Source organism: Rhamphochromis longiceps, linkage group LG1 (genome assembly GCF_057381845.1).
Source record: "Rhamphochromis longiceps isolate RC_006_pf linkage group LG1, R_longiceps_female_GT1.1, whole genome shotgun sequence".
Classification (NCBI taxonomy): Eukaryota; Metazoa; Chordata; class Actinopteri; order Cichliformes; family Cichlidae; genus Rhamphochromis; species Rhamphochromis longiceps.
In genome coordinates, this window is record NC_140557.1 from 6,590,984 (window position 1) to 6,603,799 (window position 12,816).

Below are 12,816 nucleotides of genomic sequence, written 5' to 3' on the forward strand. Positions count from 1 at the left end.
AAAAGCCCTGGGCCCTATTTCAGGAAGCCGGTTTAGTGCAAACTTTGAGTAAGTATACCCTGAGTTAACGAAAACTCTGGGTTTTCGGTTTCACAAAGCGAGTTTAGATTAATCCTGAGTGAGTTACTATGACGACACACTCCGTGAAGCTAACCTGCCCCCTAGCAGGTTTACTTCAACTAACCCTGACTTTCTCCGCCTCTTTGTCGGAAACCTGACTGTAGGAAGTGTCAGACATGGCGTGCTCCTTCCTTGAAGAGCCAGTAGATGTTGAAGCCCAAATTCTCCGCAGAGCTCTCCGCTGGGAGAGAGTGATTAGAGCGCGTTCGGACATTTTATCATTTCCTGATGATTTCCTGTGTGAACGTTACCGTTTTTCAGCACAATCTATAATTTATTTGAATAACATCCTCAGGCCTAATATTGCTCATGTGACACATCGCGGACATTCTCTCAGTTCTGTACATATTATTTGTATTGCACTTCGGTTTTTTGCAAACGGGAGCTTTCTGTATAATATTGGTGACGCTGAGCACGTTTCCAAGGCTACCGTCTGTCGGGCAGTCAGGAATGTTACAGTTGCACTGAAACGTCTCCTGTACTCGTTTGTGGTGTTCCCCGGTCATAGACCCACAAGATTTATCAAAGAGGGATGCCACAAAATTGCAGGTATCAGGATGAACAAAACTTAATTCATGATGTGGTGATATTTGAACTACTACTTAAATTTTACATTTATTCTCACGGTTCCCAGGCGTGATTGGCTGTATAGATGGCACTCACATTCCAATCATTGCTCCTTCAGTAAATGAAGGAGACTATGTGAACAGGAAGTCTTTCCACAGCATTAATGTGCAGGTACATAGTTCCCTGTAGCATTTCAAACTAACAAATTATTTCATTATAGTAATGGATGCTAATTTGTGTTCTCTGCACTGTGAAGATCATATGTGATGCTGCCAACATTATCACAAATGTGGAAGCCAACTGCTCAGCCTCTGTGAGTGGTGGTGGTGGACGACCTCCACCTGTTTTTCGGGCCTCCGCTTTTTTTTCTATTGGCTATAACGGGTCACATTTGAGCACACAGAGTAAGCAAATATGTACTTGTAATGTGCTCAGATAATTTCAATAAGTGCTTACAGAGGGGAAATTAATGTAGCCTCTAACTGCAATTGGTTTACAAACAGACCAAGCACTATGGCTCATAATACAATTACACCTTACCTGTTTGGACTATATTTTTATATTTCATTTTTACTTGCTGCCAGGAACGTTTGGGGCCTGTTGGGTTGCACCTGCGCTCACATCACATCACAAAATAAAATGTATGAAATAAAAAATAAAATGTAATAAAATAACGTGTTAAATGGGTGGAAATCCCTAGATCAATGTTTAAATTAACACTCACGCATTGACTCTGTCGGCTATGTTTTGCCATGCATGCTCCCTTTCTTTTGCAGCTGTGGCTGTGTTACTTTTTTCCGCGGAATTTGCATGTTATCGGCATATGCTGCCATCAGAATTTCGGCCTCAAGCGCTGTAAAATACATTGACCGCGCCTTCTTTCCCTCCGTCTCCATGGTGACTCGCTTAATCTGTGCTCCACTAATCAGGGCTTTATGTATCCTCGTGTGCGCGTTTAACTTGGGGTTAAAGCAACTCCGCGTTGACTGAACTAATTGTTATCAGCCTTTCTGAAACCGAATATTCCGAGTTGGACAGTTCGGGGTTACTCAACCCTGAGTATCGTTTTTCACTCTGAGTTTTCTAAACCGGCTTCCTGAAATAGGGCCCTGTTCTTCAAATTAAAAGTCACCAGCAGTGAAAGAAGAAAAAGAAAAGTTTTTTCGGGGACAAACGGTGTTATTTAAATGGGCCAACATCGTCCCCTGTTGGCCAGGCTGCGAGTTGGTAAGCAAGTCGTTGCTAGGTGGATCAAAGCAGTCTCTGATTGGCTTTTGCCTTCAAACTTAGCCAATCAGCGTTACGTTTGGAGCACGGTTCCTTCTTGTTGTGAAGCGTCTAGATACAAGGAAACTGCAAGCAGCCATCCTTGTTGAATTTAGTTAGCTTACGCATTTTCCTTTCTCGGCGAATTATAATTTCTGATTTAATTGTAAAACTGTTTTATTGAAAGAATACTTCGCAAAAGCATTAAATAACATTAACCTATATAGTAGACGGCAACTGTAAAACGTATTTCCAGTATGTTAAGATTTAGCTTTAGGAGGGAGAAAGACAAGGAGTTTGTAAGTTTCCATTCTTTTATGATAGATATTAACCTTTTGCAGTTTGTCTTATTATTTTTGTGTTTTTTAAGGCTTTACTTATGGTTAATTAATAATAGTAGGAGTTCTTTGTTTTCAAAAATACTTCCGCTAACTCTTGGTAATGAGTATTTAATTGGTGGTATTGCCTATTTTTTAAGCTAGAGTTTGTATAAATGGTGAATTGAGGGTTTTTTGTGCACTAGCGATTGCTCTAGCATTACTTAGTAAAATTTGAGGATAAATATTGGTGCTGTTGTGCCTTCATTACGCTCATCACTGGTCGTCAGGTGGTCATACTGTGATTCTGTAATAAATCCCTTTACCCTTCCCCTGCTGTTCACCCTGCACAACATCTGTGTTGTTTTGTTTTTGTTTGTCCCCCCCCCTCAATTTGGTGTCATTTTATATAAACCCTCCTGAAGCGTTGTGTCTGTATGTCCCTCTAACTCTTCTCTCTGTGTTGCGTAGAAGCATATAGCTCATGGTTTGATCCCTGCTGCCTCCATTGCTCCCAAACCAGCCGTACCTCGTACCCCTCCCCCTCGCAGCCCAAACCCTTCACCTGAGAGACCCAGGTACCTAACACTTTCTGTTTATCGCCCATAACCTCCAACAGCCTTTCATGTTTCATGTTTCTACTAAACTGTCATTTAATCCACACTTTCATGTTTGCTATGAGCTTGTTAGAGGCTATTTATCGAAATGTTGATTATTTCCACCGTATTTGAGGTTATGTTCTGTCCTTCCGCAAGCTGGGCTTTATTTGTTTTTCTATCTGTTATTACAAAGAACGTTAACAAGCAAAATATCATGAGACTTTGTGTAGCAATAGATCATGTGTAAAGAAAAAAACATTAAATTTTAGTGCAGGTCCAAGTCATTTTAATTAAATTGAAAACTAGAGCACTGGCTTTGGTTAATGATCTGCTCTGCTTGTGCCGTTGTTGTTGTCATAAATGATGCATTTATTGATAATTGTCATCATCCAAACTCTATAAATAAAGTCAAAAATTGTAGAGTGACTTCAAATTTGCATGCGATGCTTTCCATGCATTTCATTTACTTTTCTGTTACACATAGTGTCTCATAAAGTATGTGTTTCTATCTACAGGTCAGCTTTAGCAGCAGCCATTTTATCATCCTCACTCACTGGACAGACATGGGCCATACCTCCTGCCCGGCTGATGTCTTTATCCGAGAGTGGTCAATCAGAATCCTTCACATCTGAGCCAAACATCAGCACAGCACTTTACACAAGGTAGCCATCATATGGGAAAGGCAACAGTATTATGTCAAGATTTGTGTCATCACCAGTGTGTCAGAAAAATAAAATTCATTTTCTCTGGCAGGAGTTTTAAGAGAAAAAAACTGTTCATAAAAGTGGCTGTATTAGTTTGTGCCTCTACTAAGATACATCTAATTGTCTTCTGCTGTTATCTTACATGCTTAACTTCCTCAGAGACAGATGGTCAGAAGATTTGGTTAGCCGGCCACGTCTGTCCTCTCCTGACCAGTCAGAGGGGGAGTTGGAAGACAAGGAACAGGAAGTGGTGGATGAAGAGGATGGGGAGGAACATGTCTACCACACTCTGGACCGAAGGCAGAATTCTTCACTCACCGAATCTGTCTATGCTCTGCCACTAAAAACTAAGGTGAGGAGCTGCAGAAAGAGCTTGTATTATGTGCATGAAGGTTTCTCAGTAGATTGTTCCATGCTTCTAATACAGATCGCATAAAATACCTGTAAGAGGTGATTAGTGGTTATAAGACTAGAGGCTAAATGGGTGGCTGTGTATTTATTAGGTGTAACCCTAATAGTGGCATGTGTTACATTTAGGTGAGGCAGTTCCAGGTGTCTCTTCCAGAAGACAAGAACTCTCAGAATAACTTTAATCTTGATTCATCCTAAAATGGGAAACTTCTCGGTTCCAGAGCATCTAATCAGAATAAGTTCAGCCACCGCTGAGAATATTTGCAGAGCTAAATATGTCTGTGTAATAAAAAAAAAAGCCAGCATCAGATGTCATGATTCACTATGGCAACAGGTTAAATAGAGCAGAGCCTCCATTTTAACGCAGAGTAGTTATGAATATGTGTGCCAATGCAAAATATGACATTTATCTTTAAATGGTGAGTGATGAAAGAAATAAGTAAGCTTTATTTTTATTTATTATTTTGGTTATTTTGTTGATTACTCATTCATATTTTTCTAAAGATGATCAAACTAAAATCCAGCCGATATCTCTACATATATTACAATAATTATTTCGATATATTTATTCATCAGTTATCTGACGTCTGTCTTAATCTGTAACAGCTGAATAAGAGTTCTTAGATTGGATTTATTTATTTATTTATTTATTTATTTTTTACATGCAAATTTTGCCCAATTTTCCCAGCTCTGTAATTTGGAAATGTTTAAATATTTCAACATTAAGTGTTGTCAAAACACATTTAAACAATCTTCAAAATGTATCCAAAACCTCACTTTAAACTCCATTTAGTTCACCTTCAGGATCACTACAGTCATTCTCACTGAGACATTTATAAATCTCCAACATGATGCCAATTATGACAGCAATTTTCAGTCTTGGCTGGTCACCATGTAACAGTTGACTGGTAATTGCTTATTATTTTGTGCATCTAAAGGGTCAGCCCATGAGGTTTATTTAATGGGAGGTTGGAGTGTTGGCATGTATTTAATGAGTGTTACTACTCCTAAATAGGTTTTCCTTGAGTCTGTGGTATTTTGGTATTGTAATCCCAGTCTGATCCAGTAGGAGGCACAGTTGTACTCAGAATCGATACTTTGTTTCTTTTTAATGCTGTGCTATGGTTGTCACTAAAACTATCAGCTGTGATTCAGCTCAGTAGCCATATATACGGACTTGGCTTATAGCATCTGCAGATATCCTTTCAGTTTTTCTTAGTAAATGTTGGTGGTTTTTTTGTTTTTGTTTCCTTCTATCAAACAGTTTTCTCTGTTGTACATTTGGCATTTAATTTATGTATCTACATGGTTAAATCCTGAATCCCCCCTTTTTTCTCCACTACAAAATGTTACCGTGTTTGTCTGTGGTGCTCTTACAATCCAGGTGGTGAGTTCTTGCACTTCTGCAAATTGCCTGAAAATTGCCTTAAAAAGCTGTTATTGTGATTTATGGTAGTCACTGATCACAGTACATTAGTAATGGGAAGTTTTTCACAGTCTTGCTTTATCTGCACACAGTTAATTCTATTCTGTGGTGTACAGTTTATCTGTAAAATTGCCTTGTGAGTTCTCTTCTTAATTTGGTCCGTGGCACTATGCCAAATGTCTCCTTTTATAGATCCCTGAGAAAATGTTATATTATGTTGTTGTTCTTCTACTTGGATAGCTAACCTGTAAAGGTCCCAATGGTCTCTCCCTGTCAACTATCTTTCCAGGCTATGGCAGTGTCTGAATCTCTCAGTTATGACAGCCACAAGTCAAAGTGATATAGGACATCATGGATCTATTGTGTCATAATCTAAGGCCAACAGACCTAGTATGGTGACTCATATGATATAGTAGTTTTACACAATGGTGTACCACCTCTAGGTCCAAAAAAACATCAGCCCGAACCCACATAAATCTACAGGATGGTCTTCACTTTCTGCTTTTTTTATGACTCAGGGTGAGAGTAAAGGTCACTGTGAGGACATTGTGCTTGTTTCTAAATATAGAAATGCAGTATATTTTTTTTCCATCAACAATTGTGGAATTTATTGAATTTTTATCATGGTTAAGGTGTTAAAAATAAATTGTCTTCCAATTTTTCCTCATAATTCTGTTTCAGCTATATGTCTTCTCTACACTGAACTGACAAATGTAATTCATTCATGTTGTTTTGTAGGCTCTTTCAAACTGTACAATTTAATAAATACACTGATAAGATATTATCGGATACGTTTTGGCAAAGACCATAAATAAACTCCTCCAGGCTGCAGGGATTTATATATTTGTTTGAAAAGACTTACTATACTGACTCCCTCTTTATTTATTTTGACAGTCTGTCTTCAAGTCCTCTACACCCCTGCCAACTCAGACTTCTGGCAGAAGAGAGTCTTCACCAGGTACTGATTTTACAATAATGACAGATGGGTTAACATATTTCATAAGGAGAAGAACATCGTAGTAGTAGTAATAATGATAATGATAATACGAAGGACAATGCTCATGAAAGAATTGATCTGTGGTAAAAATTGACCTATGTATTTAAAATATGGCCTGTATATTGTAGAGCCCACTGAAAAAGATCAAAAATCAGCACTGATTTCCAGTTAGCTTTCTTCTAGTACATTTTCACACATCCAACACATAAATGCTTGAAAATAAAACTGTGTGTATTTTTATAAACAGATTTTTGTATATAGGTAGCAAATAGCAAACGCACATGCCCACAAATTTCAAACATTTTAGCTGATATAAAACAGCTGGTTGTGATCACTGATGTGAAAGACAGGTGGTAACATTGACAGTAATAGGTCTATCGAGTAATTGGAATGACTCTAATTATGAACAGCAAATCTGAAAATCTCTCCAACAACATGTAACTAAACATAAAGTTCTGTTATTGCTTTTGTGTATTGTTGGTGCTCTTCCAAAACAACGTGTAATAGAAATTCAAGACTATTGGCTTTTGGAGTCTTTTCTATGAAAAGCACTAGTAAAACAATTAAAGCCATGCAACCTGATATTAAAATCTTCTCCATCACATAGCCAAATTACCGGTACACCACACTCTTGACTCTATGTTAGAAAAGTACAGCTCTTATTCAACTGACATTTAGTTTCATAACAGCCATAAGGTAACCTCATATCATTAGAGCTAAATGGAAAGCCTCGTTAGAATTGTTATTAGCAGTGCTACCCTCAGGCTTTTGGTGGTGGTAAATTAAAATGTTCTGTCTGTTCCTAAAATGCTCCTACCTTAATAACTAAAGTGCAGACATAATATCTGTCTGATTCGCAAGGTAACACTTTCAGGCTTTGCAGAAATTACATTTTTACATAACCATTAGCTGATTGTGGTAAAAAGGGATTTTACTATAATAAAACCCTTAGAAATCAGCGCTCCTCTCGGTTTTGAATTCATTCAATGAATTTGTTCACATCACACAGATTTCACTGAGGAGACCAGTGGCCAATCCCCAGAACCCAAAGAGAAGAAAATGTCTGTGAGGAAGACTCTTGAAAATTGGAAAGATGATGTTCCAAGTAGGTGTAAATACTAAAGTAGCCTGTGTGTGTCTGCTTGGCATTTTTACATATAGATTTTTAATTTAAAAATTAATAAATGTATGTATATTAAGCATTAAAGGGTCACCCCACTGTTTGCCTTTCTCTTCATGTCCTGTAATCTACCCAATAAAGGGTGAAGGCATTCCAATATCTGTAAGTTAACATGTTAATGTTAATATTAACTGTAAAAAAAAATATCAGAGTAAAAACAAACCATTCAATTGGTCAGGTGAAATAAACATGTTAACAATGAAATATTTTAAGTTGCATGCATTTTATGTATGTATATTTAACATAGTATTGTAGATAATGTTCTATAATGATATTTGTGGTCATCAGTGCACATTGTGTTCTGATAAATGGCTTTAGTAGAACTCGATGTGAAATGCAACATGCCATGTAAAAGTACTATTTCTTCTCTACATCATTCTCTCCATGACATTGCTGTTTTGTTGTTGTTTTTTTTATTCATGTAACAAGAGTTCCCACCTCAAATGAGAAATGTATTTTGAAATGGTTATAGCAGGCTGCCTGCTGCCTAGATGCCTAGATATGTTACTAGATAAATGATAGTAACATAACTCATATAGTTATGTTACAGTTTTAGGATTTTTTTCTGTTTGTGTCCATGTTTTCTATCTCTGCTGTAACAAAAAGCAGCACTAAATTTGTATTTTCAATACAGTACATACTTTCTGTTCATTTATACATTTTATTCTATTTTTGAAAAGTATTTTTGTTGCCTGTTTCAGCAACACCGACCATTTTCACTGCTGGTCACCCCAGGCAAGCAAGCCAAGCCAAAAGCCCCAAAGACCTCCGTGAGCTTCCTCCAGAACCCAGCAATACATACAGTGAACTGCGGAAGAAGGTAGTGAGGGACCGTCGGGAAAAGAACACAAGGATGGTAGACAAAGAAAAGCTACTAGAGGAGAGACTGCAGCGCCTGGAACGGGAGATTAGTGACAGCAAAGCCTTCTCAAACCAGAGGTCCTCTGCAGGTAGAGTAGAGGAACCGCTGGAGAGATACTGTACAGAGGAACAATGTGGAGAAATTGAATGAAGGGAAGTAGGGAAAGTATATAGAAGTAACAGTGGAAGTAAAACAGATGCAAATGAGGCAGAAAGGAAAAGTAAGCAGAGAGTTACAGCGGATGGAGGAATTTACAAGTGTCAAAAGAGGGAGCTGGAGATAGTACTAAGGGTAGAAATGGCACTGATCGTTGGACTCCACAGCATGTCCTCAGCATGAAGAGAAGAAGAGGGAGTAATGAAAAGAAACATGAAAGCACTTTGCTGATCTTTAGGCAGACCACATGTACTGTAGAGTCAAAACCCATGTTGAGGAATGACCTGAATGGGCTGTGTTGCATTGTAGTGTTGCATAGTTGCACACTCCTGAAAGATACAAATTATTGTCCTGATTTTGTAAAAATCACAAGCCCTCACATTTCACATTTTTTGCTTTAATTCAATGCTTTGGCATGTGGAAACTGGCTTAAAACTACTTATTAATCTGGAAAATTATTTGTAACCTGATATGCTTTGTTTGCAGGCAGCCAAGCAGAGCTGCAGAATTTGAGGCAACATGCTCAGGAGCTGGTTGATGAAAACGATGCCCTCAAACTGACAGTTCACCGTCTGAATGTGGAGCTGAGCCACTACCAGGCGCGGTTCAGACCACTGTCCAAAGAAGAGGTATAACAAGCTCAAGACATGAATATGACAAGAGACTACTTCAGTGAAGGATAAGGGGCTAATTGAGAATTAATGAACTATAGGTATTTCTAAAAAATATATATATATGGGTCAGTTTAAACTTTTCATGAATAAGATGCAATGCAACCTCAGGGTTTGCTTGAAAGAAATTTGAGAAATTGTATTGTGAATATTACCAATAAGCTCAGTTACGAACAGCTGTTCCTATTAGGGAGTTGTACAGAGAAAAAAATTCAGTCTGTCTCACTCCTACCTTACCAAATTTAACTTAAATCAGGTATATGTGTTTGTTGGGTCTGTGTTTCCACAAGCCCCGCTGGTTTAGAGACTTATTCATCATGAAGAAAACAAGACAGTCAGCGATCGATCGATTTACTTTCAAGGGAGGCCTCATTGTTATCTGCCACAAAATGACCCCTTTTATTGGGAAAACAGTTCATATAATACACATCACAGCAAAAGCACCACCCACGTAAAACCCCCAAATGGTTACAACGACAAGGCACTATGCGTGTGTATGTGTAAACATCTGTATGCATGTGAGAATGTGTGTGTGTGTGGCCTCCTGCTGACCAAAAGGGTCATAAAAGCAGGAAGCAACATCACAAGAAACAGATCTTCCAGATAGGATGTATCTGCAAAAAAACACTACATCCCCCCCAGAACCTCGAGAGGTTGGGGAGGGGGATAAAAGAATTCCTTTCTTAACAGAGTTAAAACAATGTAGAGATGGTAAGCATAAAAATGACAACATTTAACAATTCACTCTAACAGTGTTCTCCTGTATTATCTTCATTTACTCTTAGACTTATTTTCTTAGATTCTGTAGAAAATCTAATGGCAGTACATCTCCTTATTTTCAAAGCTTCATAACTGAGCTTTTAAGATACACATCCACCTTTGATCCAAAACCCTGCTGAGTGAAGTAAGGTTTTATTTTTGTCAGTCCTTCCCTCTGATTTGTTGAACCAAAAGAGTTTTTTGTTACTGTCTGTGGCGGTCTCTCTGGTACAGTCTGTCCAGATTATTGTAGGTTTAGCGCTGCAGGAGAAAGCCAGCCTTTGGTTTTAATCATGACTACCTCATGCTGTGTTTTCACACCAGGGGATCTCCTGCTCTCATCACTGCCTCTGTGGCTGCATGTCTCTGCAAAGGCTCATTACTAACAAGTGAAGTGTGGCTGGAAAGAAAGAGATAAAGGAAAATGCATTTTACAGTGAAGTAACACAGTTATAAGAGATTGGATGAGTCATAATCAGTTTAATTGGTTCAGTTAAAAGGATCTGCTTCCATATTAAATAATCTATAGCAAACCTTGAGTGGGTCTCCTCTTTTTTGCTGTAGGAGGCATTTTGCTGGTAAGTTAGAAGTTCATAGGATCAGTACAGATCAATACAAAGTTGCTCTGATTGATTATCTTTATCCTATAACATGTCCTAACTGATGAGTGTTCTTCCAGCAAGACATTGCCACCATTCAAAGGGCATGAGGTAACACTCAATGATTTGATGTGTATGAGCCAAATGAACACCTAAATTAAATTTTAGAGTGTCATGGAAACAGGTCCATCTTTAAAACACCAAATAAAGGGACATCTTTGGAAGAATGGTGTTCCATTCCTCTATTGGAGCAGCTTAGCTCTTAGTCAGAGTAACTACTCTTGTGTAGTTATTGATGCTACACTAGATTCCAACACTCTATTGGCCCATTTTGATATATTCAACTTATCCATGTAAAGGACTAAACTGTAGTGATGGGATAAAAGCCCAACTTCATTTTCTTTCTTTCTATGTCACTCCTTACTCATCTAGCACTCCAAAGTCAGTGGCTTACCAAACACGGGGTCTCCTCCTCCATGGCTGGTAAGTATAAATATATAACACTACAGTACATTTCTGGCTTGACTGTAGGCTGACCTTTTAGCAAGTTAATAATCTGATGTCACTAATCAATACATATAGTGTCGCTGGCTAATCTAATAGGCAAGTCATTTCGTAAAATAAATTGACTGGTCAATCGATTACTATGGTTGATTTTTTCAGTATCCCATGAAATTGAAGAAAAATGTGAAATTGCAGATTTTCAGTCTGCTGACAGTTGGTCTGGTAGCACGGTTAATCACAACCAAAGCTCACTAAAATTTGCACAGGTAAGAGACTGGGCATTTTCTTTTAAATGAGTATATCTGAATGCCACATTGTCCAGTATCTGTCCACCCTAACAAGATCATAAAGCCCATTTGCACCAGGTATTATTACTGTCACTGTCTGATTGAAAACAAACTTTTCCTGTGTGGCGTAATCTCTAGCAAGGCAAAAGATTCATGGCACTCATGTTATGTCTAGTTTAAACTATTTCTCTTTGTCCCCTTTATGTAGGTCGACATGAAGTATTTATCTCCTCTACTGCTGGCTTATGAAGACAGAATGAATGAGAAAGATGCCATTCTGCAAACCACTGAGGTAAAGTGGTGAAATTTGTGTGAGTTTTAATGAATCATCTTTCATATTTTCTTTTTGGAGAATTGGTGAGGTTATTTCAGAGGTGGGGGTTGTTAAGTACTATTTGATGTGCCAACTTGTATTTATGTGGTTCATGGGTTGAAAACCTGCAGTACACTCAGTAGATAGAATGCATTAGTCAAGGTGCTCCCAGGATCTTATTAGATGAGGTAAACATTTAGTCATGCAAACAACAGAAGTCAAAATAAAATCATATTTTGTTCTAGTGGTAATTATTGTCTTTTTAATAAATATTTGGGTCTTTTAAAGGTAGCTATATAATACATCCTTCCTTTGGAATTAATAAACAAGTAAAAAGTAAAAACATTCTGTTTAATATGCTGCAAAAGGTTGCGATTGAGCAGGTTTCTGTGTCCTGAGGCGATCCAGTTCCAGCATAAAAGGACTTGGAACAGTTTCACAGGGGGAGGTGAGACCAGACTTAGTGGGTATAACACTAACAGGACAGCTGGTGTGCTCAGGCAGTCTCAGTGAAGGATGGTATCTCCCCAGGGGGACCTTTAAGCCTTGGCTTAGAGGTGGTAGTAGAGCAGAAGATGCATTTATTTTGTGTTTTTCTTTATGGCCTTGAAATCATTAGTTTTTGTGTATTTGTCTGCTACAGGAAAACATGAAAAAGTTGCATTTTCAATTAGAGGAAGTCATTAAAGAAAATGAGAAACTCCATGATGAAATTACCAAGACCGGAGCGGTCAATCAGAAAGACTGGTAAGAAAAAATGCACGGCTTTGTGTATGTGGGTTATTTCAACACTGTATGAACTTGATTTGCCGTCATCATTCATTCATCTGATCTTGTAATGAAAATTAAATGTCTTTTTTCTTTATCCATTGCTAGATGATAGATGCAATTAAGAAAATGAAAGAAGCTAAACCTTTGTTTCCTTTGGTACACCCCTGCTGCTGGTATTCTGTCTTTCATAATCATTCTAGCATAGAATGCTGCTGACACTGACTGAAACTAACTCTGAGAAGTTAGATAATTGCACTGCCTTTATGTAAACTATCAGGGATTTTAGAGTTGTTAACCTCTTCATGTA

The 12,816-nt window shown here is 38.0% G+C and overlaps 1 protein-coding gene across 3 annotated transcripts in view; it reads left to right on the plus strand.

Annotated features, from left to right (window-relative positions):
- The first annotated feature begins 1,353 nt into the window (after positions 1-1,353).
- The window catches only part of cep89 (centrosomal protein 89), a 53,350-nt gene continuing 41,887 nt past the window's right edge, over positions 1,354-12,816 (plus strand). Inside the window, exons 1-11 of one of the 3 annotated variants that reach the window (XM_085415306.1) lie at positions 1,354-1,914; positions 2,742-2,848; positions 3,385-3,531; positions 3,733-3,925; positions 6,305-6,368; positions 7,417-7,512; positions 8,289-8,537; positions 9,092-9,234; positions 11,067-11,117; positions 11,634-11,717; positions 12,382-12,485. In XM_085415306.1, coding sequence (XP_085271432.1) covers positions 3,458-3,531; positions 3,733-3,925; positions 6,305-6,368; positions 7,417-7,512; positions 8,289-8,537; positions 9,092-9,234; positions 11,067-11,117; positions 11,634-11,717; positions 12,382-12,485 — 1,058 coding nt within the window. In that variant the 5' untranslated portion in view covers positions 1,354-1,914; positions 2,742-2,848; positions 3,385-3,457. Of the gene's footprint in view, positions 1,915-2,034; positions 2,253-2,741; positions 2,849-3,384; positions 3,532-3,732; positions 3,926-6,304; positions 6,369-7,416; positions 7,513-8,288; positions 8,538-9,091; positions 9,235-11,066; positions 11,118-11,633; positions 11,718-12,381; positions 12,486-12,816 lie in introns of those variants that run through there. The other 2 variants (XM_085415240.1, XM_085415372.1) reach the window with 2 other exon arrangements.